General features: G+C 34.2%; 1 protein-coding gene across 7 annotated transcripts in view; it reads left to right on the top strand.

Annotated features, from left to right (window-relative positions):
• The window catches only part of FSIP1 (fibrous sheath interacting protein 1), a 134,889-nt gene that overhangs the window by 7,577 nt on the left and 101,049 nt on the right, over positions 1-26,263 (top strand). For all 7 annotated transcript variants that reach the window (XR_008437514.1, XR_008437515.1, XR_008437516.1 and 4 more), the window contains 4 exons: positions 2,562-2,653; positions 3,408-3,515; positions 6,943-7,107; positions 11,147-11,284. Coding sequence is in view for 2 of the 7 variants with exons in the window: in XM_053980099.1 (XP_053836074.1) it covers positions 2,562-2,653; positions 3,408-3,515; positions 6,943-7,107; positions 11,147-11,284 (503 nt within the window). In the remaining 5 variants the exon portion in view is untranslated. The remainder of the gene's footprint in view (positions 1-2,561; positions 2,654-3,407; positions 3,516-6,942; positions 7,108-11,146; positions 11,285-26,263) is intronic.

The following is a 26,263-nucleotide window of genomic DNA, read 5'->3' as shown; positions in this document are numbered from 1 at the left end:
TTATAAAACCATTTTTCTTTCATTTAAAAAGGAAGAGGTGTTTAACTGATACATTGTAAAATGTACCATTGATTCTTCATGGCATTTCTTTAAAATTTGCTATTGCTCAAAGGTATCACAGCTTTTCTTAATAGGCTTATATTTTAAAAACCATCTAGAAATGACAAGTGGTGCTGAATTTGACTGCAACTGGTCTGTATTTCTTTTTTTTTTTTTTTTTTTTTTTTCAGCAGAAATTTTATGGATTTGTGTGAAACATAAATCTTCAGACAACTTATTTTATATTTTGCTATGCTGATTATTGTAAAATCTGCATTGCTTTTATGAAATAAGTACTTTCTGGAAAAACTCAAACACCTGCTGATTCTTTTAGAGACCATGTGTTATCATACACTGTATAGACTTTTCAAATGCTGTTAGTGCTGTAGTATGTCCATCATGTCAAAATAAATGGAATTGTGCTTGTATGCCTCTATTCTTTTCCTATTTGAAATCCAAATTTATGTGGTTAGTAACTTTTCACATGTGTTGTGATATAAGAATAAGAGCTTCAACTGCCATTGCTATCAGCTGCAGTTGATTATTTGTCAATTACCATTTTATGTAAACAGAAGGAATCTCTCTTCCTGGTGACTGGCTAAGATGACAAAGACATAATATAAGTGCATTCCTTAAGGCTGAAGCATCGATGGCAGCAATATCTCTGTAGTTTGTAGAATGTGACTGCATGTTTTAATTTTTAAATATGGAAATCAGCTCCTTTATTGTTTTATCACTTGTCTTAGTTCCCCAGTATGTGACCTTATCTTTGAGGGCTGGAGCTTTTAATTTCTCTATCTTTCTACCATGTGTTTTCATTCCTCCCTTGAAATAAAGCTTGACACTCAGCTTCTTTCTTCAAAATTTCTGAGTTGTGCTGGAGTGCCCTTGAATACCAATGTATGTAATAATGGTTTCATTGCCAGTATTCAGTACAGCACTGACTTACAGTTTGTGAGCAATTTATATTGCTTTACATGACTTTTCCTATTTCTGCTGGAGGCTTTTGATGTGGTGTCTGAATAGCTAAGAATTATTGTTTTGGTTGCTTTTGAATTTCTGTGTCACAGCTGTCATAAAGGCAGACCAAGAACAAGAGGAGCTTGTGAAGAAGAATGTGTGCACTAATTTTATGCTATTACTTCTTCATTCTCATCAAGATTTATACCAAATCTTTGAAATATGTGCCAAGTCCACCAAAATGCATATGCAAAATTTATTTAGCTGCAATTTCTCCTTTAATTACTCTTGGCAGTCTTCAGTATATTCTTTGTCTCAGTGATCCATGTCTGTCCCTCCTTTCTTCAATGTTCTGAGATGTTCTGTATGATAGCTCCCTCTCAAAAATGCTATTCTACAGTCAAGTGAAAGATATAGCTTAAAAGTAAGGCGTATCTTATATGTTATGTTGGTGTTTGGTGTGTTCTGCTCATTTCAGGATGCAACTTGTCATCTTTATATTGATGTTTACATTCCTATATGATCCATTTTCTTGACGCATGATGTTGCCTGGTAACGGTAAAGAAAGCTTAGGATGCTTTCAGAAACAGTTGTGCATTTGAACTGTGAGGGGATTTCTTGGTCAGATCCAACACCTCAGTCCTTTAAGGTTTGTCTGTAAAGGATGCATAGGATTTATTTTATATCTTTGGGGGTTTGCTTTCATTCTGTTTACTCTGAAAAATAGTTATTTCCATATAGCCTGTCTTTTATTATCTAACATGTCAAATTCTTTTATTGTAGGGAAATAACCCACCCATTTTTCAAATTTCTGCTTTCCAGAAAAGCAAAAAGTACCATACCTGCTTTTGAAGCAGTTCTTGGTATTTAGAAGTTGATTATATTTGCCTAGACTTGTTATATAATGTGACAAATATTTGCTGTTTGTAAAGGAATTGTTATTTTAAGCATGGTAAAAGTAATTGAAAAACAGAATCATGCCTTTTTTTGTTGTGGATAGAAACTTATTGTTATTAGAATACCATTTATGTGTTTAATAGATTTACAGCTCTATGATGAGTTTTATTTTTTAACAATATTTGTTTTATAAGCTGTGTTATAATAATATCAACTATATCATCTGTTTTTCAGTGGTTTTATTTAGAAAAATGTACTTGATATGTTTCCAGATAGTTCTGTGGTTTTCAAAAAAATTATTGTCTGGTTTTGTAATGATGAGAAAACTGCAACAATGATAGGGTTTAAAGGAATGCTGTGGCTTTTAAGGCCACCATGTTTAACATTTTTGAGGTCAGAAATCCGAAAGTATTTTAGCCTTTGTAACATTGAGTAATTTCATATAATAAAAAGTTGAAAATGAAACTAGGTTTTGGCAACAGTATGTTTTAAATACAATAATACATAATACTATTTACATAAATAATGAAAACATCATACAAAAAGTTTGTCTATTCACTCTATATATTTGCTAAAGGTTTGAATGGTATTGAGGTTATTACAGTTCTTGTTGAATCAAAATAGGAATGATTTTAATGTACCAACTTTTCTTCTTCAAACATCAGATAATCCAAGTGAATTAGAAACAGAAAAAACAGCAGAAAAAATGCATAGCAAAAATGAAACCAACCAGCATTTCATTAAAAAGAACATTGAGGTAAGCATTGAAGCATAAAACCAATAACATTTTTAAAATGTTAGCTAGATAAGTACTTTTGTTAGTAGATAAGTACTTTTGAAGACAGTTTTCTTTTAAAATCAGGAACTTTAGAAGCTACTAAGGCATTGGTGAAGAAATTACCTTTCTGTTAAAACTGCTGTTTATGGCAGAGAACTGTACTAGGCAGTTCTCAACTTGGATGTTCATACTGGTTAGGATAATACTGCTTCTGTGCATTTGATAAAGAGTAAACTTTATTCAGAGAAACTGAATTGTGATTGTGCCTGGATATAGTTTTTTTTTAAGGGCAACATCCTAAGACTTTTAAAACATTTATTTACTGTTAACTGAAAACTTAATTTTATTTACTGTTAACCTGATGCATAAAAAAGGGATAGATATACAGGTTGTTCATGTGTAGCCTAGATGGGACTGTGTTTTGTCAGAAAAGGCATCCCTTGATTTTCCTGCTTTTTTTTTTTCCTGTGAGGACCTAGTAGGTATCATGATTTTTCATCCAGTGAAAAATATTTGCCTATTAATTTGCCTTCGACTATGTCGAAGACTACGATAAGATTATAAATTTATTATATGTAGGCTGCTATATTTTTCTGTCAGAGTGATAATTTGTATTATTGAAATAAACAAGATTTGGCTGTTAATTTCATAGAGTTTAAAAGCTTTGTTTTGGAGGTGTTTGAGTTAGTGGAGTTCTTAAGCATGGGTTTTTGTCTTATTGCAAATATTTCAGCTAGCAAGGGATTCAGGAAACCAATTTGTTATGCTTGAGGGAGAAAGGAAAAGGCTAACTGAACTATTGAAAGATACAGAAGATGGATCTGAATTGCAAGATCTTGAGGTATGACAAATTTAGTCTGTACGTTCTTTTGTATTTGGCTTATTTTTACAGTAAATCTAAATTTTATCTTAGTTCTACTATGAAATCACCTACTGAGTTATGAGAGCAAATATGGATAGATCCTGTTGAATTTGTCTCCAAAAATGAATTCTCATTGGTTTCTTTGTTAATTTTACTAACAGCAGAACCTAAAAGAAAAGTTAGGCACAGGAGAAGGGAACCTTAGAACAGCAAGAGCATTTGGAGAAAATTACTTTTTTTTTTTTTTTTTTTTTTTTTTTTTTTTTTTTTTTTTTACCTAAAATGTGACATTTTGGAGTATCAGTCTGACTGGTCTCAGGGAGGAAGGCCAGCAACTACTTGCAAAAACCTCCCAACAGCAGTTCTTTGACAACTGGTAAATGGACTTCAAAATGCAGTAATTGGAGAAATACACATTTATGAAGATTGTGTGTCCATTTAGAAAAATAATGTGACATATTTTGTGGCTTTCAACTCAGTCTGTCTTAAAAGAATATAAAGTCTGCTTAAGCATTAGACAATTATGCTTTAACATAATATTGTTAAACAATGCACAGTCTGCATACTTCAGTGAATAGCAGGAGCTGAAGTGAGTAAAAATTGTCCTCATGGAGAGTAACAAAGAGTATTTGATTGTCCCATCAATCACTGTTTCTAGGAGATGGTCTTCAGTTTGATAAATGTCATCATTTAAAGATCTGAAAATGTTCTAAACAACCTTTTGTTAGTAAACATAGCTTTCTGACCTAGGGAATAGTGGCCTTTTTTTTTTTAAATTAATGTTACTGATGGCAAAAGTATTCTCTAAAAATGTGTAGTTACTAGGTTTTCTTTCTCTTTAAGCTAGTGCCTGTCATAGAATTTAGAGGCATTTATGCAGAGCAGCTAATGCAAATACTAACTAACAATATGTACTTTTTTTGGCATCAATTCTCAAGGTATCAAGGCAATGGAAAAGTGTAACATTTGTTCACATTTTGCATTTGGCATGTGTTGTCATGTATCTATAGAGATTTCACTCTTAACATTAGATATGAAGTAGATAATCTCACAGGACATCTGTCTTGTTGTATGTTCTTGATACCATGGACAAGAATGGTAGTTTGTGGGTTACTCTATTCTGCAATAGATAATTTCTTCAAAGAAAAAAGCTCCTAACTCCCTATCAAAGTAGAGTGAAAGAAAGGATAGTAGTTAGTTAGACCTATCTAGTCCAATGATAGATTCTTCCTATCCTACTTTTGAATTTTTTTTATGGGTGAGGCATTTCCTGTGGCTACTTCATTACAAAAATCATGAAGAAATTATCAGCTAATGAGTAATCTAGACAACCTCAAGCTGGCCCAGGTAACTATCCAGCTGGTGACCTCTTTCATCTTATTTTATTCTGACTTTCAAAAAGCTGGTGCAATTACACTGGCTGAAGTAATGTTTTGGAGGCTGCCAATTAAGGCAGATCAGGTTATGTTGTATGAATTCCTCTGCATGGTGTAATGTGGATTAGATAACCTCATTTGACTTGTACTACTATATGTGCCAAGTATCCAAACAGCACTTCTCACTTTTTGAAAGAATGTTTTACAAGTGTTTAGAATATTTTAGAAGTACACATATTCATGCTAATTTAATTGTCAAAGCTGAAGCTGCAGGGGTATAATTGTTTCAGATGTTGCACAGAAAGCACTGACTGTGCTGTTATAAAAGTATTGTTCTGAGTTAACACACAGGAAACATTGACAGGACAGAAGCTTATTTTCCAAGCAAAGCTATCTTGAAAATACAAAAGAGAATGTGTGAGTCCATTTCATCCCAGAGTAAAATGACTGCTGTGGTAATTTGAATATTTGGAGTATGGGATACAGACACAGAGCTGCAGCTGCCGAGCCCAGTTACATATTACTGGACTCCTGTAGAGTAATTTCTGTGTTTTTGCTCTGTGATCTTCATTCTCTGATTAGGAGGTGGTTAACATGACACAAATGTATTACCATGCTGGATACTTATGTTTTTGTGGTCACTGTCTCACCTGAACAGATGTTTCCACAAAGCTGGCAAGCATCTAAGACATTTGTGAGTGGCTATTTTGGAGTCAGCTCAGGTCGGGTCAGGCTCATAAGTTGTGTCTCATCATGCTTGTATGAGAAACCATTAGAACTTATTTTGTTTCACAAAAAGGATGGCTCTCTCTTGACTCTCTTTTTTCTTCCTCTTCTTTTTTTTTTTTTTTTCATTTATTTTGAAGATAATTTATGACAGGTGTTTAGGATATGCTTCTTTTTTTTCTTTTTGCAACTAATGTGCTTTAGGGTAATGGGGGTGAACCACAAATGACCTCATAGCAGTGGTATTGTAATTGGAAGCTGATATTTCCTCCTCTTGTATGGATGCAACTGCTTGAATAGCCGGAGGACTAATCTGGAAGCTGGAAACAAATGGTGGACATTAATTTCTTGCAAGGCAGATTTTAGAGTCTTAGGGCAAGGTGGTGGTCCTATTCTGGTAGGAAAAAAGAAAGGAAACCAGCAATACACTCATGTCCTTCCACACATCCTTCCTCTTCTAAGGTCCTATCTACTGCTTCATTATGGTCAGGACAGAGATGTAATCTACTACTCTGATACCCAGTGGATGGGGGTTTTGCAGACTTGCTTCCCTGAGTGTGAGGCAGAGAGTGCCAACTTGCTGTGAAGAACCTGCATCTGTTTGTGGGTATGAGCTCATTTGCTTGGCTTAAGTGGCCTAGCTCACTCACAATACGTAAGCTCACTCGCAATATGCAGCTCACAATACGTAAGTGTATGTAGTAGGAGTATATATTCATATGTGTTATTCAGGTGTTAACTGCTATCAAGGGGAAAAAGTAATGTAAATCATTATCTGCTTTGTGTCTCTCCCAGAGTTTCTGTGATAACACATAGGGGCTCTAGAAGGATGGCAGCTACTGACCTCAGAGCAGTTCCTTTGATTTCCTATGAATGCCTTTTTTCTTCTTTGGTGGTACCTTGCAAGTGTCACATTACATCTCATACCCTCTGTTTGAGATTTGGCTCAAGGTGGTTTCTGCTGCCGTATCAACCTCTGCAGTTTCATTCCAAACTAAGTTTTGGTTAGGCTTTCTCACTTTTTGACTCCTTTATCAGATGGAAAGTGGTTGTGCATTTAAGTTGCTCCTTGGTTATGTTTAAAAGCGATGAATATATGAATGTCTCTACTTGGTCTGTCCATAGCTGCTCTCGAGTGTGCTAGGGACATGAGGAGATTTTAGCTGTATACTAAGATGGATGAAAATGTACATTTTATTATTAAGTATGGTTTATCTGAAAAACAAATACACTTGATATGTAACTGCCCTTAAAGTTTGTTTCCTTTGTGAATGAGGCTTAAGTATTTTTTGAACTTCCAACAGGATAATGTAGCTGTCTGGCAGGCACCAGGAGAAGGGTACACACCTGAACTGATGGAATTTCATCTCCTGCATGAGATAGACAGTAAGCTTCAACTGCTGCTATCTGATGGGGAGTTTCCTGCTCTTTCCAGCTCTAGCTCAAGATGTTCAAGCCAGATATATCAGGTAGGTTACAAATCAGAGCTCATCTACTGATGAAGTGTGGGCTGAGATCAATACTGCATTTGGCTGTATTGTGTCTTTTGCATTTTTCTTTAGGATCCTCTATATATTCATAAAGTCTATGTGTTAAGGAGTGAAGTGAGAAATTTTAGCTGTAGAAAACAATGGAAAAATAATTTGTTGCTATTTTGAGTCATATGTAATTTGAGAACTGACTTGTTTTTAAGAGTTGTTGATTCCATACTTCCAAGATACATGTTCAGAAATTGGTAATGCATACATTTTTAACTGCATGAGGGTGTTTTTTTCAGCATAGAAACAAATTATCCATGATAGTTTACCTTTGGGAATTAGAATTAGGCTTCTTCTTATCTCAGGATACCAAAAGTGCCTGTTCACTTATGATCTGAAGGATAAGGCAATGACTGATAAACAATGTTAAAGACTTGAGGATAGATTGAAATTGTATGTCCCTTGTTTTTAATGGCCTTTGTCTTTTTGCCTTGCCAGCAATATTGAGATTTGAAGATTAAGAATCAAGGTCTCAGCCTTGAGAAATGATTGTTTGAATTTTGTACTTAGAAGACTCCATGCTCTGATACTGTTGCCTCTACTATAACTATGGGGTATAAACTACGGGGTCTAAAAAAAAAACCTAATTCTTATTTTTCATTTATTTGCACAAAGCTTATATACTTCTGTAATATTTTTGTTTTATGGCCAGAACTGATGTATCAGAGAATATCTGTAAAAATGTTCATTCACAAAACTGTTTTCAGTTACCAGTGTATGAGAAACGTCTCTTTGAAAGGCTAAAATACCTGTGGGTTTGGTTATTTCTCCTTTTGTAAGGGCACTTTAATGTCATTTTTTATTGGCTTCTTTCTGAGCATGAGGTTTTGTTTTACCTCTAACAGTATTTTCTGTAGCTCAGTTCCAGAGGAGTCACATTTTGATGTTGATCATTTACCAGCTGGGATCTAATGTGTGAAAAGGCACTTCCCTCTTGTTGGTAATCACATAACAAATGCAGTTGTTACCCTGAGCTTGCCAGTGATTGCCTGATCTTGAGTTCAGTGTATGCCTTCATAGCATGAAGTTAATATGACTTGCCTGGGATAATGAATGCTCTGTTTGGAAATATTTGTAAAAGTTATTGTTGTTGCTTCCTTTCAGGTAATAGCCCAGCAGTATTTGATCAGAAACTTGCATTTAGGTGTATGCTAATTAAAGAGTAACATATTAACTTTTTTGAGTAATATTAAACCTAACAAACAAAACCAGGTCACTAATTCCTTGTTGCCTTTCATTAGTGAAAAGCAGTTCCCTTTCAGTTTTGTTTTGTTCCCACGCAGTTTTGCAGCATGTAAAAAGCTTTCAGACATTTTAGTTCTATGATTTGAATTTAGAATTAGCTTAGAGTTGCATAGATGAAGCTGCACATTCTTTTCTTCCAAGAATTGTCTTAGGTATAGCTTCCAAAATGCAGACACTTAATCACTGTTGCCTCTGTGGGAGATGCCCTTTTTGTGACTGATGGATACTTTGCCAGGATACAGGAACTATTCTCTTACTCTGAAATCTTTAATAATGCGCTTCAGTTATCCTGCAATACCATAGCTGAGCTGTAACAGACAAGCAGACATGTTCACCTTTTTTTTGCAAGGAGTCCAGAGAAATTAAGCAGCAGCTTTTCCATGACTAATGTTCTCTTTTACATGGAAATGTTTCTCATCAGTACTGCATTTCTCTCAGAAATGTTTCTTTTCTCTGGTGCCAAATCAACTAAATATTTAAAAATGTTTCTGTCTTACTTAATATTTTTGGGGAAGAATAAATTAAGTTGAATTTAATCCCAAAAGAAACAGGAAAATGATAGACCGAAGAATATGAAGACTGTGAAGAATATGTAAGACTGTGTGTGATGAGTACAGTTACCAGCCTGAAAAACTGAAAAACTACATGAAAACTAAAGCAAATGAAGATGGTATTTAAAGAAACAATAATATCTGTAGGCTTGGTTGTCTTAAAAGATGATTAATGTATATTACCATGAGGAGTTATTTTATAACTGATTTGGTTTCTTTTTTAATCAGGAAAATACTCCCTTTTACTATTATAGAAATGCTCTACAGTTACCAGTTTAAGATTAAATAAATACTCAAAATTCAGAAGATACGCTAGTTTTTCAGTTAATGAAGCCCTTTATAGCCTATGCTCTATGCCTGTGCTTTGCCAAGACAGACGAATTTCACAGATGATATCTGTTTCAGAGCATAGTTAGAAGCAGGTTATTAAACTGATCAGCCAGTTTTATGCCTCAACGTGATTGTATGACCCTAATATGCTTCATTAGGTGGGATTTTTTTTATTATTTATTTATAAAATCCAGTGAAAAGGGAGCCCAACAAATAATTATAGCTATTTCAAATACTACATATTTTTCTTTGGCATTATGTTTGTTACAGCTTTGGCTCTTGCTTAGTATTTGTATTTTCCCTTTTGTAAAATGTTCAACAGTGTTATTTTCTACAGATCTAAAAACGTGAAAGATGAAGTAATCTTAAATGGACTTCTCTACTATGCACATGTGCTATATATAATTGAAGCAAAACATATCCTGAAGTATGCAAAACATTGACAATAAAATGTTTTCCTTGATATAGTACTTTATACATTTATTTCATGATATCTTGAGGAGAATGTTAAAAAATTAGTAAGTGGGGAAAAGCCTTGACTTTACTCATATTGTGTGAGTTTCTATCGGTTACTATTCAGGGATGAGAGAAGTGAGGCTGTAAGAACTACTTATAAGAAAGCAGCAGCTTAATGCTCCAGAGTGGTCAAATCTCAAATAGATTATTATGAATAATTTTGAAAGGAATACAGAATGAAACAGAAAATATTATTGTCTGTTACAGGAAAGTTTGCTTTCATTTATTGTCATTGTGGTACTGCCAACGATTACTGATTGTAAATATATATTTAAATTTTTTTACTGTATTAAAATAAGTTTATTTTCATGCAACTAATATTTTTGATTTATATATCAGAACTCATAGATTTGCTTGATGTTTAGAAAAAGTTGTTTACAGATACAGTTTTTTGTATATTGTAGCTGAGGAATTTACTATTGAATGTTGAATTGTGAAGGTTGTTTTTCTTTTCAATTAGTCATGCTACTTGGAATTATTTTCCTTGTGTGTCTATTAAAATTTCTTGAGCTGCTTCTGAAAGTAAGAATGAATAGAGTATTTTTTTATTCTATGGCTGCTCATGTCCCTTTGGGTTGAATTGATGATCAAGATAGGGGAAGGTTTTTTGCTTAGGCTTTTTTACCTTTGCCATGATTGGATTTTTCTATAGAATCTATGGTTTGCAAGAGAAAGCTCTGGGGTTTTTTTTCTGATTACAACATAACTTTGCAGTTTTGCCAATACTTGTCATTCTCAATGAACTGAATTACGTGTAATACTGAAACCTGAATGTATTTGGGACTGATACAAACTTCAGAATCTAGTCCAAACCTATTGAAGGATGTGAGAATGTGAAACCCAAATCTTTAATAAAGGTTGGGCAACTAACTCCAACTTACAGAGAGAGAGTTTTTCCTTGTTTACCATGATACCTAGTAAACAAAAGCTGTTGTCATTTTGGCTCATTTTTTCATTTTCCTTTTGACTTAATTCTGATCCCAGTATGGTTAAGAGGAGCAAACTTTGAACCAATCATGCAGTCAACCCTATTCTCAGAGCACTTTTGTTATAGTAGTAGAAATTAAGCATCTAGATATTAGATCTGGAGAATAAGAAATTCCTCTTAAAATGCAAAGGGTAAGAATTCTTCTATTAAAATATGTTTTGCCTCATTTTTAGCTATTGTATTTGAAAATATACATAATGAAGACTACATTTGCAGAATTGGACATTGATGTATTATTCTAAGCATTTCATTATTTTCTTAATAGAAATCAGAAGAACCCTTATCTGTCTATGAAGCAATATAAAGTTACATGGTTAAATTCTATTAATTATTTTCTCAGGAGCCTCTGGTTTATGCAAATAGAAGCCTAGAAACAATTCCAGGTGAGAAGGTTCTACGGGACAATAAGGAAAAGCGTGATCAACAGAATCGTCTGAAAGAAATAGATTATCAGCTGGAATGCCTAGGGAGAAGTCTTGTAAGTTTCCTATTTTTGTCGTATTTTACTTCCGTCAGTCTGGGAACATTGGAGTTTATCATTCCTTGCATCTTTAAATAAAATCAAGTTTTTTAACCTTATGTAAATTTCTGAGAGAATCCCCAAAGAAATATGCAGGCAAAAGCCTCAAATAATTATTCTTAGTATTTTTTTTTTTTCAGTTGTAATGCATACTTACCTTTAATATAGGATCTTTCAAAGTCAAAGACATTATCCTCCTCTTCTTCCCCAGAGTGCATAGCATAAACAATAATATATAAATGCATCCTAAAAGGATTTTTTAATGGCTCATGTACTTCAGTGTTCTTTGGAGGACCAGGTCTGATGAGAATATTGTATACACTAAATTGTTGTGGTAATCTTTCTTTATTATCACTAAATTGAAAGAAAATTAGCATTTTTATGTCTGTGCATTGTATAAATTTGTTTCTTGTGTGTAGCTCATTTTAGAGTTTTTCGCTTAGTAAGGAAAACATAAATTATCTAAGTTTGTTGTGACTGACCAAAGATCCATGTAGCCTACCTTTTTCTCTTGGAGGTCTTTATTCAGGAGTAGGCTTACTCTCCACATAACCGTTCTTGTTATCATTTATCACCCTCAAAAAGGGATCTCCAGTGCAGATCAAAAGCTTTGTGATTCAGGTGGCAGCATAACCACAGTGGTATCATCTCGATTACTTATAGCACTGTTGCTGAAGATGCAAAAGCTTCAGCCACTCAACATAAGCAAGGTTTATTCTGGCAGTGCTGGAGTATACATGAATTATGAGAACAAAGACTTCAGACAAACAGTGATTGTTTTAGAGGCTGTTTGCTTGGGTGTGTGTGACTACAGTAAGGAAGCATATTTAATTCTTATTTATTCACAGTACCAAAACAATAGTAGAACTTCATTTTAATACACTATTATGTTGTATTAAACAGTTAAAAGAGAGAGACAAATAAATAGGGGAAATCTGTGAACTTTAGTATATTGACTAGGTTAATGGGTAATCAGATAAAGTAAGTCTGCATATTGTAATATTTTTCTACTCACTGACCTTTATATCACTTTTTGTCACTACTGACCTTGCTCATGAGGCAAGCACAATCTGAGGAAATGTGTCTGGGGATTGTATGATAGTCTACAGCAGGCCTGGGAAATGCAGTGGGCTGCTGACTCATTCAAATATTTTGTTTATAAATATGTCAGTTCCAAAACTTGTTTGGGTTATAGCAGTTTTGTTTGGTATCACATTACATGCAGACTCTTGCAACATACCACCCATTTTTCCTTGACTAGATTGTGTGTATTTAAAACTCTAAATTGATAGACTGTAATGCCCATTTACACTGTTTATAAATACAGAACTTCACCTGCACCAATGTGTAGCATTGCCGCCTGCTATGCAGCACCTGACAGGGCTTCTTTTGGGGGACACAGTGTCTTCTGATCATTGCTGCTTTGTAGCATGACTGAGATCATGGCATGTGGATATCAAATATGTGAGTAGTAGGTCCTCTGTGACATACTTCAGTTGTCAGTGAAGGTAAAGAAGGATTCAGGTCTGAATGCAAGTAGGTTTCCTTCTAACAGTAAAGTTAAATATATAGAAAGGATACACTTTCTTGAGTGAAAAAGAACAGCCTTTAAAAAAGAGTGCTTTCTTTTTTTTTCTTTTTAATAAAACACACATAATTGAACTTTTTTTTTCTTAAATCAGATAGCTTATATGCAGTTTTGTTTGGACCTCGTTTCTATACCAAAGCAATATTTTAGCAAATCAGGTCTCTGCCAAGACTCTGCATGATGAAAAACTAAACTGAAAGCTTGGGTTGAGGAAGGGAGTACATAGACTGCATGTTTCCAGAATAATATAATGATTTCTGGAAATACTGGTTTTAATTCAATAGGTGGCACTCTTCACTGTATGTCAGAAGAGGAATGCCTAGGCATGGTTCTAGGGGATATTTTGACTGGTAATAAAGTTGTTATTTCTACTTTATAAAATGCAGGTTGTGAGAGATTTGCCTTTCACTTGTGGCAAGAGTCCATGTGTGCAGCTTTTAGCATTGTTATTTTTCTACTTTCTTTAAAATTGTGTATTTAAAATCCACATTTTTAAAATTCACATTGCATTTCAATTTCTCCTTTACTCTTTCCTAAATCACTGTAATTTGCTATGTAAAATTATAAAAAAATTCTCTGCTCTGAGTAGAGGAGGCGATGTGCCAGTAGTAAGGAGTGTTATTTCTGAATGCATGGTTACACTTGATAGATGTAAAATACAGTATTTTACAAACTTAGTATCTGAGAGAATTTACGTTAAAATGTATTTTGAAAAGTCCCTTGGACAAAATATTTTTTTTTGCTTCCTAGGTGGAAATTATGAATAGTTTAATAACTAAACAGAATTTAGCTCTGTGTGTTAGGACATTACCTGCAGTAGGTATAAAGGTAACTGTTGGCTTTTTTTTGTGTGTATGGTAGAATGCTGTATTTTTTCACTACTGTAAAATGGACTATTTAAATTTATTTTAATGGTAATGACCTTCTCTTCAAGGGGAACGAATACATTAATCATATTTCTGGAAGAGGCTATTTAGTAGGTGCTGGCTTCAGAAATAATAACATTTATGGATTCCTCCACTACAGTTAACCTCATATATGCTGTAAGACTTCATGGTCTCAGCTAAATCAGGGAGTAAACTCTCAAAACAAAGCCATAAGATAAAACTTTAATCTAATTTACATTTGATATAAACACATAGAATCTGCTAAATATTATACTTGAATTAGTGAAACTAAGGGCTTTGGAATCTGTGTCCTCCTTTTCTTTGAAAAAAATTGTCCCTAGTGAATTAATATACCAAAGAACGTATTGTATGCATTGTTGAAACGCATTGTGAAATTTCAATCCAACTGAAATGTATCTGTACCATGGTATCTGGGCCCTTGCTGAATTTCTTTTAGGTTTCAGTTTGACCTTGGTTCCCTTGTTCTTCATTTGAAACCATGTCCGACTCTCTCTGCATTCTTTCATCTTTCAGTTTCCTGGAAACCACTGAGCTTATCTTTGTTTTGTGGATTGCATTGTTAACTGCTGCTTCAAAAAAATACCCAGTTCAGCTGCCAAATGCGTGTTGCTGAGCATTAATGAAAAGAATTTTATATAGAAAGAATAATAAATGTAGTTATTTTTCAATTGTGGCTTTGTCTCCTTGGCTGTTTGTGATAATCCAGTAGCACATTTGATGATGTGTTGAATTTCTTCAGTAGGCAGACAGTAGGTTTAAATGCACATCAAAGCAAGCTATTATGTAAGATAGCTTCACCTTTGCTGCTATATTTGTGTTGATTTCTAAGGTATTACACTGGAAGCTGATTAATTCCTGCCAAAAGTCTACTTACATGTCTCTTTTTGGATTTTGGTTAAATATATAAAATCAGAAATACTTCAAATGCATATTGAATATATGCATGTAATCGTGTGTATGCACACATGTAAGTATAAATGCCAATTACCTCTTGGCATGACCAAAATACTAATACCTACTTGAAAAAAAGGTGTCCTCTTACTTCTAGTCAGTGCTTTTAAAACAGAAGCTAGATATAGTTACCCTAGTCTTAAATTTAAATTTATCACATGTCTTTACACCGCTAGGAATAATATTTTTCTAAGTTCTTGCAATCACGTGGCCAAATGCATTGTGTGATTGTTAATTATTAAGGGTTTTTTAATGCAAAGTAGTATAAGAAAAAGATGCATTTGGTTATTGGAATAGCTAAAATTTGCAGAAAGGTGAGCAATTGGCAAGGATGATGAAGAACAAAAATAATAAATGTGACAATGCTGTCAGGAGCTTTGATTACCTGTAGGAGCTTACTCCGAAAAACATAATGTTGTAGATGTCGGTGAACCTAATGGGAAGAATGATGATGTCTAACTCTATTTCAGAAGGCTGAATAATTTCTTTATTATAATTATGTCATTAATATGCTATATAAAAGAGGATACTAAATACTAGATGCTACTTTCTCTAACTATCATATCTCACTAACTCACAACTCGTGACCCTGTTTGCTAGAGTCCAGACACAGGTGGATTTGATTGGCCATCAGGCCCAAACAATTCACCATGGTCTAACCAAGCGCTCACTCTGGGTAAACAATTCTCCAAACACATTCCACAAGAGAAAAATAAGGAGCAGAAATAGAAATTGTTTTCTCTTTCGTTTCTCTCTGTGCACCTCAATAAAAAAATCCTGAGAGAGAGAGAAATGCGCTTGCCACAGCATAATTCTAATCTTTTGATGCAAAATAAAGTATATCTGTGGGGAAATCTCAGGATAAAATGAATTATTTTTTGGTCCTGGAGAAGGTCTTCCATCACTTACATCATTTGCTGTTCATCAGGGTGATGATGGGGTTTGTTGTTACACAAAGTCTTGTTCCAAGATACTGATGCTGACTGAATTCAGTGTACCTGATCCTGAGTCTGTATTAGGCAGCTTCCAGAAAAGAAGAATAATTTCTTCCTGACCTCTGCCATATCTCCTTTCTTTCCTTCTAAAGGCAAGAAGAGAGTAACATAAAGCCCTACCACATATCTGGAAAGTAATTTGTCAACCACACAATACTGTAATATGTTGTTGTGTCACAGTCTCTCCAGAAATTAACAACTAATACTTTTGAACACAGAACCACAGCCATATTTTTAACTATTCTGTGCATTGGTAGTCATTGTAGATAAATAACAAACATCTTTATTTTAATTCATATGGTATCATGTGGTGTCTGGTTTCTAAATAAGCATGTTTTTGTCCATAAAAGTCGAAATTGTTTAATAAAACATTTTCATAAGACATTGCACCAAATAAAGGGAAAAAGGACAGCCTATCTAAATAAAGTTGAAATAGGCCACTTTCTCTGTTATTTCTTCAAAAAGTATCTACCAGGTGCTAAAGTTGCTTGTCAAGCTATTGTCGAGCTTCAAACAAATCTTGTTTATTCAGGTTTTACAAGACTTCATTCTAATTATGTGATTGTACAGAGCTGTTTCAGAGTGAAATGTGGTAGCATTTCCACCTGGGAAAATATCAGTGTGAAAATCTTACTTTCTTCATTTAACAGCTACTACACATGAGAAGAGAGCAATAAGATTAATAGTAGACTGACAAAATGTAAACATTTCACCCATGATTTAAATAAATTTACTGTGTATTGATTGTTTTCCACTGTACTGTGGATAAGAATGAAGTGGCTGCTTAAAGGATTTGTAAAAAATATTTTAAAACTACATGTTGCATTAAGATTCAATAAAACAAAATAATTTTTGTACACATGTTGAATTTTAAAAACTAAATTATATTAAAATATTGATCAGTTAAGTCCTTAATGATGCTTCTAGTTTATATGGAAAGTAAAGATAATATTTATGTAAATGACTATTAAGTTGAACTGCATCCATATTATGGTAATAAGTAATATTGCCAGTTGCATCATAAGTATTAGTTATGTGTTGATACTGTATATGAGAAATCATTGCTGGAATTTGATACCTGTAGTGGGACCTATTTTAAATATAATGGATTTCAAGGTAAGAATGATCAAATTTTCTGTCAATTCAATGTACTGATCTTCCTTCTCCCAAAAGGTAATTTCCAGTAAAGACAACAACTCTGCTGGTTTGCAGCTCTGCTATATTGTGGTGTTTGCAATCATAAAATAACAAAGCATCTTTGACTACTCACCCATCTCTAAATTCATGTAGTGCTACTTATAGTCATTGTTTGATCTCCTCCCATTTTGTGTCTCTAACATGACTTTAAGTGTAACTGCGCTGCTTTCTTAATTTTGTTTATTTATAAATGACATTTGACGCCATCAAACAGACTATTATTGGAAATATGTTTTTTCTTAGACAGTGAAAGAGTCCATGAAAACTGACTTGCTTCTGTGCTCTTGTGTTACTTATTCAGTCATCTTTGTCATGCTGCTATCCTCTCTGACCTCAACAGTGTTGTTGTATTTGCCTATTACTTTTTTTACTATGTCATCAATTTTTCTGCCTCCTGACTTCTCTCATCATCTCCAACCTGGGTTTCGTATATCTACTCGTAATGCTCTTTTTCCTTCCTTCCAAACTCCCCTTTCAACCTGTCAGCCTTAGTTCATGGTTGAGATAAACACAAGCCTTAAAGCAGGATGGTGCCCTTCATCCAATGGTTATATTTGTAAACAATTGTTCATTGCTCTGCTCATGCCTGAAGCCTTCTGGTTAAAAACAGTCAAGCGTATTAAGCTGTGGAGTTTTGGTGTTTTCCAGGTACTTGACTGTGTACTTGTACCTTTTGTATGCATATACTTAACAAGTTTATTTGGGCTTTTCATTTCTCCTTTCTCTTCTCTGTTTGTACAACATGTAGCATCACATTTCAGTGCAATAACTGTGGTTTCTAGCTGTGGTAATACTGAAGTAATGCTTAAATTTCTCTGGTTAGTAGGTGTTGACAGCATAAAATTTTCATTGTTGAAGTGTGCATATCCCTCTGAGAAGGTATTTAACTGTTGTCACACATCTGTACTGGTAAATGCAGGACTTCCTCGTGCCTTGCTGCAAGTTAGCACTGTTCTTTAATCTCCGTAGGAAAGAGGTATTATTTTTGTTGGCCTGCTTGCGCTCTGTACTCTAAGTGAAATAGTCAGGAAAAAGCCCCTGTTTCTCTGCAAATTTTGTTGGGGAAGGCTGTTTCTGCTTTTTCCTAGGATGTCCCATTCAAAATGAGAAATTAAAAACAACAGGGCTGCTGTAGAGGAAACCTTCTGCAACATGTACTTAGGTGTAATTTATCCTTTGTGGGTGAGTATTAGCATCTTCATCTTTTGAAAAATAGCATATAAGTGCATCTCTCCATCTTATCATTGGTGGCTGTGTGATTTTGAGTCTATGATAACTGTCAACATAGAAAATTTTGGCTGTAAATTTATCTTATACCTCTGTGTGTCTGTATGTCTGCATGTGCAAACTCTGTGGTAGAGCTTTGATTTTATTCTTGAGACACTTTAGCTTACTAGGTCAAGATGGAAGTGTAATCATACAGCATCTCTTAAGAGTGAAAGCACATATAAAGCACATAGCAGATGCACAGGTTGGAGATACTCCTGTAAACTACATCAAACTTTTTGACAGCCACGTGGGGTTCCTAAGCCAAAACCTTCTTAAATGCCCTAGCAATATGTGACTACTATAAATATTTTTAATATTGTTGTTGGCATGTTGTTTATTTCAGTTTAAGCTATATAGTATTTTATGTGTTTTCACCTATGAAAGGTAGTGGTAAACAAAATGTTTTTTTCAGTATGATTCCTAAGAATATAAAAATCCCATTGAATTTTTAGATAAGAGGGATACTGCAATGAATGTTTTAAAGCAAACTGATAGCATACTGTGATAAATCTGATAATCACAGGTTTATGACAAAGCTTAGTTGAAAGCTTGAAGTATTTCCAACAGAATTTTGGCTTCCAGAAAGAGTCTCCTGTGATGACAACAGCAGTATTTCTAGCATGAATGTAGTAATTTTATTTTCAGAAACAGGGTAATCCAGTTTACAGAGTCAAACAAAATTGGTTGGAGAAAAGATTTGGAAGTTTTTTCTCATATATTTAAATAGTCTAATTATACATAATATTTTTTAGTTGTGCTGCACAGCACAGGTCAGTATCAAAAAATACTTAGGAGGCTGGGATGTCCTCTTTCCAGAAAATCTGCATTTAAAATATTCCCTCTCATTAGAGCTAAGGGCATATAAACTTTTGATGGAAAAAATAGGTAAATGCCTGACGTTCTGCTACTGAGTATTTGTACTGGTTGCCAGTTTGGCAGGGTTGGGCACCTCGTGGCTTGTCTTATGCTTAAGTCTGTTTTTTGATGCTGGACTGAGCATTCCTTTGTCTATGGCCTCTGTTTGCTACACACGCTCAGAGTATGCCAATACACCCGAGCAGCCATAGGTACAAAGTGTGTTATCAGGCATGATCAAAATTATGCTTCTTTCCTTTCAGAAACACAACCTGGTTTAGAGCATGCCCCCATTTTATTCAACCTAAACAATTTCATCTCAGTAGCTTTATCTCCATTTTGCTTCTGGCAAGAGAGTGACCTAACCCTACGTAATTCTTTTTCTAAGATTTAGAGGAGGAAGGACGTCATCTTTCCCATGGTGCTATTACAATATTCATCAAGGAACAGAGTATTCAGGAGCAAACCAGCATAAATTAGAAGGACAATATTTCTCTGGCCTGGTGATGGGTGGAATATGGAGCACTGGTTGTATCTCTCATGCAAAATGCATAAACAGATTGTTGTGTGGGGACTAGGAACTTCCTTTTTCTGATGGTAGTCTCATGATTGATCTAGATTAATGGTTTCTAACAGCAAGGTTTTTTTTTTTTCCCTAATGCTTTGTTTCAGGGCTGTGATGAAAATTTTTCAGACTTGCCGATGTCTTAGCCATTGAAGTCTCCCCTCATAAAAAGGGAAATTAAGCTAAGACTTAGAAATGGCTTTCTGGGCATATACTTTTAAAAGCAACTATGCAGAGCACATGCAATTGTCATCACACAAATTGATTGTGTCCCTGTAAGAAGCATGGCCACATACTTTTTTTCAGAGTCCTCCAGTTCTTAAAGAAGCAGGGCTGTAGGATCATCTCCTTGGCTCTTTTTTCTGTTGTCTGGTTTGGTTTTGGGTTTGATTTCCCCTCAGAGCAGGGTGCTAATAACACCAAGGGTTCGGGTTCAATCCCTGTACAGCCATTCACTTCAGATTGGACTTGGTCCTCCTTGTGGGTCCCTTCCAACTCAGAATATTCTTCATTTTGGCACTGTTCTTCTTAGAGATACTGAGAAGTGTACATTGGTACATAATACTGCATGATAATGACCACTTTTTATATGTTCTGTACTGCTTATTTATGGAGAAACGCTTTCTATATAGGGTGTTGCCTTTAGTTCAACTATTCAAGTAGTACCAAAAAAAGAAGTCCATTATAATAAGTTGACATTGGAAGACAGAAGACTGGACTTTGTAAGAAATGCTTCTTAATATGACCCATTTTTATTTTTCTATTCTGACATTTATATTTAGAAGTGAATAGGTTTATTTTGTACAAGAGGTTTCTCATTTCTAAATTATTCCTTCAAGAGTATTTGCACTATATCTTCATAGGCTTTCTTCCCCTGCTTCTTCATTATAATTTAAAGAGTAAATCAATTGTGTAGTTAGTTATATTTACCAAATGAAAAATCCAGTCAAAATTAAACACACCTAGTAATCATCTCCCTTTGTATGTGCTCTGTCACTGCCCTTTTTTTTAGATCACTTCCCTATTCCTTATGTGGTTGTCTTAATTTTCTCACATGCAGAGAACTCCCCATTCCATTCTGGTGGGATCCAGTCATTATTCATATCATATAGTCTTTTCTGCCTGGACTATTGATGTTCTTTGTTTAAAACTATATATTTTTCTTTTGATTGCATTTATCGTCCCTAGTGCCTCAATGTAATTACAAATGTAATTACACTGCAATATGTATATATGTTGAATACTAAACAATGTTTGTTGCTAAAAAGAGTATTTAAATGTTCTGAATGCTTTCACTTTTTTGAGATGTTCACGGAAAAGAAGATTAAAACTGAATAACTGCTTCTACAAACAGGAGCATGTGGTTGTAGCAGATCTTTTTTTCTTCCTAACTGCTTTTCTTTCTGTAAATCAAAGGCTTCCTTCAAAGAAATATCAAGGAAGAGTGGTGTCTCTCAGCAGGGAGTCTTCATTCTGCAGGAAACAAACATTTTGTGCCTGTCCTCTGCTATTGGCTTAGATGTAATAGAAGCCTATTAAGAGTGTGCTGGAAGCTTCTGGTTTGTGAGGAGCAGTCTACAGAGCCTTTTTTTGTTGAAGCTATATATATTACTTTCTCAGTGTAATTGCATATAAATATAACGCACTGCTACTTTTTTGATTTATTATATATTTAACAGGTACATGTATATAATTGGGAAAGTAATTAGAGTTGTTTATGGTTAGAATTTCACTTATATACAATATCTTGTACTTATTTTTTGTTTAGGATAATTGATTGAGGAAATAAAATCCAATTACAAGTACCAAGTGTTTTTATTGCTAGTATTTTTAGAGGCAAAGCTAGAAAGCAGTAGTGAGGTAAGTGACTTCAAAGTGATAGCAATAACCAGCTAAGAATTTTTAATTTAGTAAAGGAGCAAAAGAAGGGTGATCTTTTTGGTATTGTATGCAAAGGAAGGCATTGTGACCTATATTTGTGAGAGAAATTTCAAGTATAGTGTGATGATGGCCCTTCTCAGAAAGGTATGTCTGTAACCTGAACTCATATAAAAATAATAATGAACTTGAATTATGTTAATTCAAGAAATGACAGAATTACTAGCTGTATAGAATGTAGAGAGTATGCACTTACTTGTGGAGAAAGATTAGAAATAGTCATCATGCATACATTATTCAGACTCCTTATGAGTGATACACTTAGACTGTAACCTGTAGATATTATTGGTATGAAGTATGGAGATAAATTAGGGGTGTCTAGTGAATTCATGTCAACAGTCATTATGCAAACAAATGCCTTTCCACCTGAATGGTACAGAAATGGAATTATCAGTGTTTGAAATTACTGTATGAGTAACTTTGATTGGTTTTTCAGTCTCTGTCTCATCACCTAGTGACTTCCAGTTACTTTCTGGATTTCTCAGGGTATAACAGTGTATCTCCCTTTTCAATCTCCTTTGATTGGAGAAGTGTGAACACTATCCTGTAACAAAAGTTACAGTACAGAAGTGGCCTTTTAACTTGTCTTTGTGCTCTTTATTTTCAATTATCTGTACTTCCTTATCTATCTGTTTGCTTTTTAAATGTTTATAGTACAATAGTTTCAATTATTTAATGAAATTTTTGTACTATCGCTAGGAGTTTCAGATGCAATATATGTAAGCTAAAAAATTAAGCATAGTATTGGAAACAGAATAGGTAATGTAAGCAGGAAAATCAGCTGCAAATTTAGATTCCTTATGTTAATGACATGTTTTTCTTTTCATAAAAACGAATAAAGACAGATTAGATTAAATCTCTTTTATTGTTGTATGCTAAAGAAATTGCCTTTTTTTTTTCCTAAATGCAAGTGTTGCTTAATAAGAGGATGATCATAGTAGGAAAAGTAATATCTGTATCTTGCTTGTTTTGATACCAGGGGTTCATAACAGCATTTAGCTACAGAGTAAAGTGAGTGGACAAATCTTTTAATTAACCTCCGTCATGATGCATCATGCCCTCTTCATTAAATAGATGTAACAGGGAGAAAAGCCAGTTGTTTCTAATAATTTTCTAGTGCTTTTGTGGTTTGTATACTTCAGTGTTCTGAAGGTCGGATAGAACTACCAGACCATAAAATCCAGCCAGCGAGAGATCTGGAGCTAAGAGAGCTCAAGGATTTATTAAGTGATGTGAAACTCTATTGTTTTGTGCATGTGTTACATAATTGCTGTCAGTGCAAGGCTGTTAAAATTCCCTGCTAGTAATAACACGAATACCATTTTATAGCTTCAAGAGGAGATAAAAGAAGTTTCTTAGTCAGCACTTCAACAATATCACAGCACATGTCAGTTTTATTATTCTGGGGCCTTCAGTTTTGGCAGATGCTCTCCATTCTGGCTGTGGTGTGGTAATTACCATATAAATTAAGCAGTGAAATAAGCTGAGTGCAGCCTTATCCCTGCTGCCTGTTACCAGGTTGCAAGTATCACAGTGTGAAACAGGCATAATTCAGGCTGATTATATTTAGAAGGCCACATTTTGAAATCCTGGACCTTTATCCCAATTCGAGTCAATTTTAAAAGTAAATTGAAGCTGTTTAGTTGCTGTGCAAACAGAGGGATCATTCTTTCTCCACAAGGTACTCTCCATAATAGCATTCCAGGAATTAGTTCAATCCATCCTGGTTTGATTCATAGCCACTAATTATATTTCAGCATGCATTCTAATGCTTCAAATTATATGTGTCCCTACTTTAATGAGTTGTAACTAGTCCTTAAATGGGGAGCTTTGCACTTTTCTTTTATATCTAACAAGCTTTACTTCGGATTTTATGGGATTAAGCTACTATGGAAAATCTAGGAAAGTAAGCTGAAATTACTGGCTTTGTTTTATTTTGTTTTGTGCTTTTTCCCCCCCGCTAATACAATTAATTCTGCTCATTTGGGAAGCTTTGGAAATTGTTAAATCAAGAATCCAAATGCAGATTTCTCAAATGATAGTGGTAAACCAGATATTTTTATCCATGTGATAAGTAACCGCATGTGTCAAGACTGGGCAAAAAAAAATAAAGATGATGTGGGCGACTGATGCTTTTTAAAATCAGAAAAATTGTGTTGGAAAATAAAAGCCTCAAAAGAAAAATAGTCTATTGCATAATTTTTTTTTCCTTTCTGGTATTTCATTACAGGAGTCAAAGCATTTTAGAGAACTGGATATGTTATGAATGGTGTAGTGGACACAAAAAAACATGGCCAGGGTTTCAGTGCGCAAGTAACAAAACTGATGATGTAACTGCAATCTTTTGATTTAAATTTTTCTTTTAAATTCAGTGTCATGGAAAGAATGAGCAGAAACTTGTGCCATCAGTGTTAGGCAGTGTTAATTGTCTTTTGCTTTACTGGACTATTTTTTCTACATTAAAATGTGAATCCACAAAACTGCTGCATTAGAGAAAACCTCTGATCTTTTAATAAGATGGAAAGTAAAATTTGCTTACTTTCCACCTCTGAGGGATAATGTGCAAGATATTTAAGTTATTAAATTTATAAGAAGTATCTTTGCATTCAAAAGATACTGAAGTTCCTATCTTTTCAATTTACAAGTACTTTTGGAATAAAAACTGTTTTCCCTGTTTTGTTCATTTTCTTCAAGTAGAGCAGATGGATTTCCTTTTACATTCTTGACATGAAACTGGCAGTGTAAACAGTGAGACAAAACTGAAATAATAGAAATTTTAATCTTTAAATATCAGAATTGTATTTAGCTATTGTAGAAATAAACACTAGTGTCAGACCCAATTCCAGCTCAGCTAATTTTATTATTCCTACTTCAACTCCTCTTTGGTGTAAGGTAATTATTTTTTCTGCTCTGGAGTGTTGTTTGGTTGGGATCCTTCTCCTCTTTTCCCTTGTCCTTTGGTAAGCTTTTTTCAACAGCTGATTGCATTATTTTTCTAACTGACAATTTAGATAGTTTCATGCAGCACTTCAGTGGCCTTTAGAAAAAAAGGTGGTACATAAAAATAAGCTCTTATTTGAATTACTAAGGACTCGTACTGTTAAATACTGGGGAAATCTTTCTATGAGCCTATTGAATACATTTTGATATAGTTAAAGAAGAGGCACCTCCAATCTACCAGACGGATGGTACATGACATTTAAAGACTTTTTCTCTTTTGAAGAATCATATTTCTTTCTCATTCTTGTAAACCTTTTCTGAAGATAGTATTAGGTAAACCATTTTAATAAACCCCACATTTTCTGTATGTTTATCTACTCTATGCATAGTTATTAATTCTTGCTATATAATTACTTTCATTAGGGCTCTTCTGTTTGCATTTTCTTGAAATTACATCAATTCTTACATCAATTAAGACCTGCCATAATCCTACAAACTTTTGAGAAGTCACAGAATAGTATGACTGGCTGTAGAGATGTGTTTGGGCAGAATAATTTTAATATTGAATGCTGAAGTTACTACTTGGTTTTGATACTCAGATCTTTGAGTAAATGCTTCATTTGGTAAGACCTTCATGAGAGTACTTTCTATGCTTGACAGATACCATCTGAGAACACAGGTAACAGTGGATAAAAACAGTAATTGGTGCTGAGAATATGGGATGGAAAGAGCTTGGTTAATGAGTAGAGATGTGTTACAGTTAAAGTTTGATAAAGTGTTGAGCTTGCTTCACAAGCAAATACATACAACAAAACAACTCCAAGCTACTAATTATATTATACTACATGACTTATTATCTGGATTTTTGCCAGGTGGAAAATGATTAGGCCAAATCTTACTTGTACTTTCACAGCTGACCTCCCAGTAATCCCACAGAGGAGGAAAAAACCCAAAAAAACAAACCCAGAACTCAACCAAAATCCATGGGAAGTAATACTTTGTGGGGAAAAATGTGCTTAAGTGTTGTCAAACTTCATATTGCTTGTTGAAAAGTTTAATTCCACTTCCATCCTTCACTCTTAAAGTTATTCATTCACAACTTTACTTGTCATTCCATTACAAAAAATACTTTTAAATAAAAGTAAAATGCTTATTTTATGTAGATATCTAAGACATTGGTAGAACCTGTTACAGTATCTCCACTTACTGGCTTATGTATTTGGATGGAGCTCTTGACTCTTCAGCTTTTCCTTCTCTGCTGTCTCTCAGGCTTCCTGTTTGTATTTTGTGTGCTATTATTTGTAGTGTTTTTCTTTGAGTGTATGAGTGGACTAGCCATGTTAAGCAGGGCAGTATAGATCACAGCTGTTCCTCTTATGTTTAGTGAGTTTTGAATGTGGAGTTTACTTTTATAAATTCCACTGAGCAGGCAAATAACAGAAAACAAAATACACTGTGAGGACAATGTATTTTAATGTGCAATTTTTATTCTGATTTATAATTTACTCTCATTTTATTTTGGAACACAGCATGCAGCAAACACTTTCTAATTCAATTTGTTCTTATTCTTCTCAATTTAAAACCATTTCTGTGGTTTACCTCACAATTATGTATTTGAAACTATAAACTGCCAGGTGATGTGCAGATTTGCTAACTGCAAATACAAAGTTTAAGTAAGGTTAAATTAAGTTGTGTTGATGTGTAGTTTTGGTACAGGATACCAGAATCTGA

The sequence above is a fragment of the Vidua macroura genome, chromosome 6, assembly GCF_024509145.1.
Source record: "Vidua macroura isolate BioBank_ID:100142 chromosome 6, ASM2450914v1, whole genome shotgun sequence".
NCBI lineage: Eukaryota > Metazoa > Chordata > Aves > Passeriformes > Viduidae > Vidua > Vidua macroura.
This window is presented reverse-complemented; position numbering and strand designations above follow the sequence as displayed.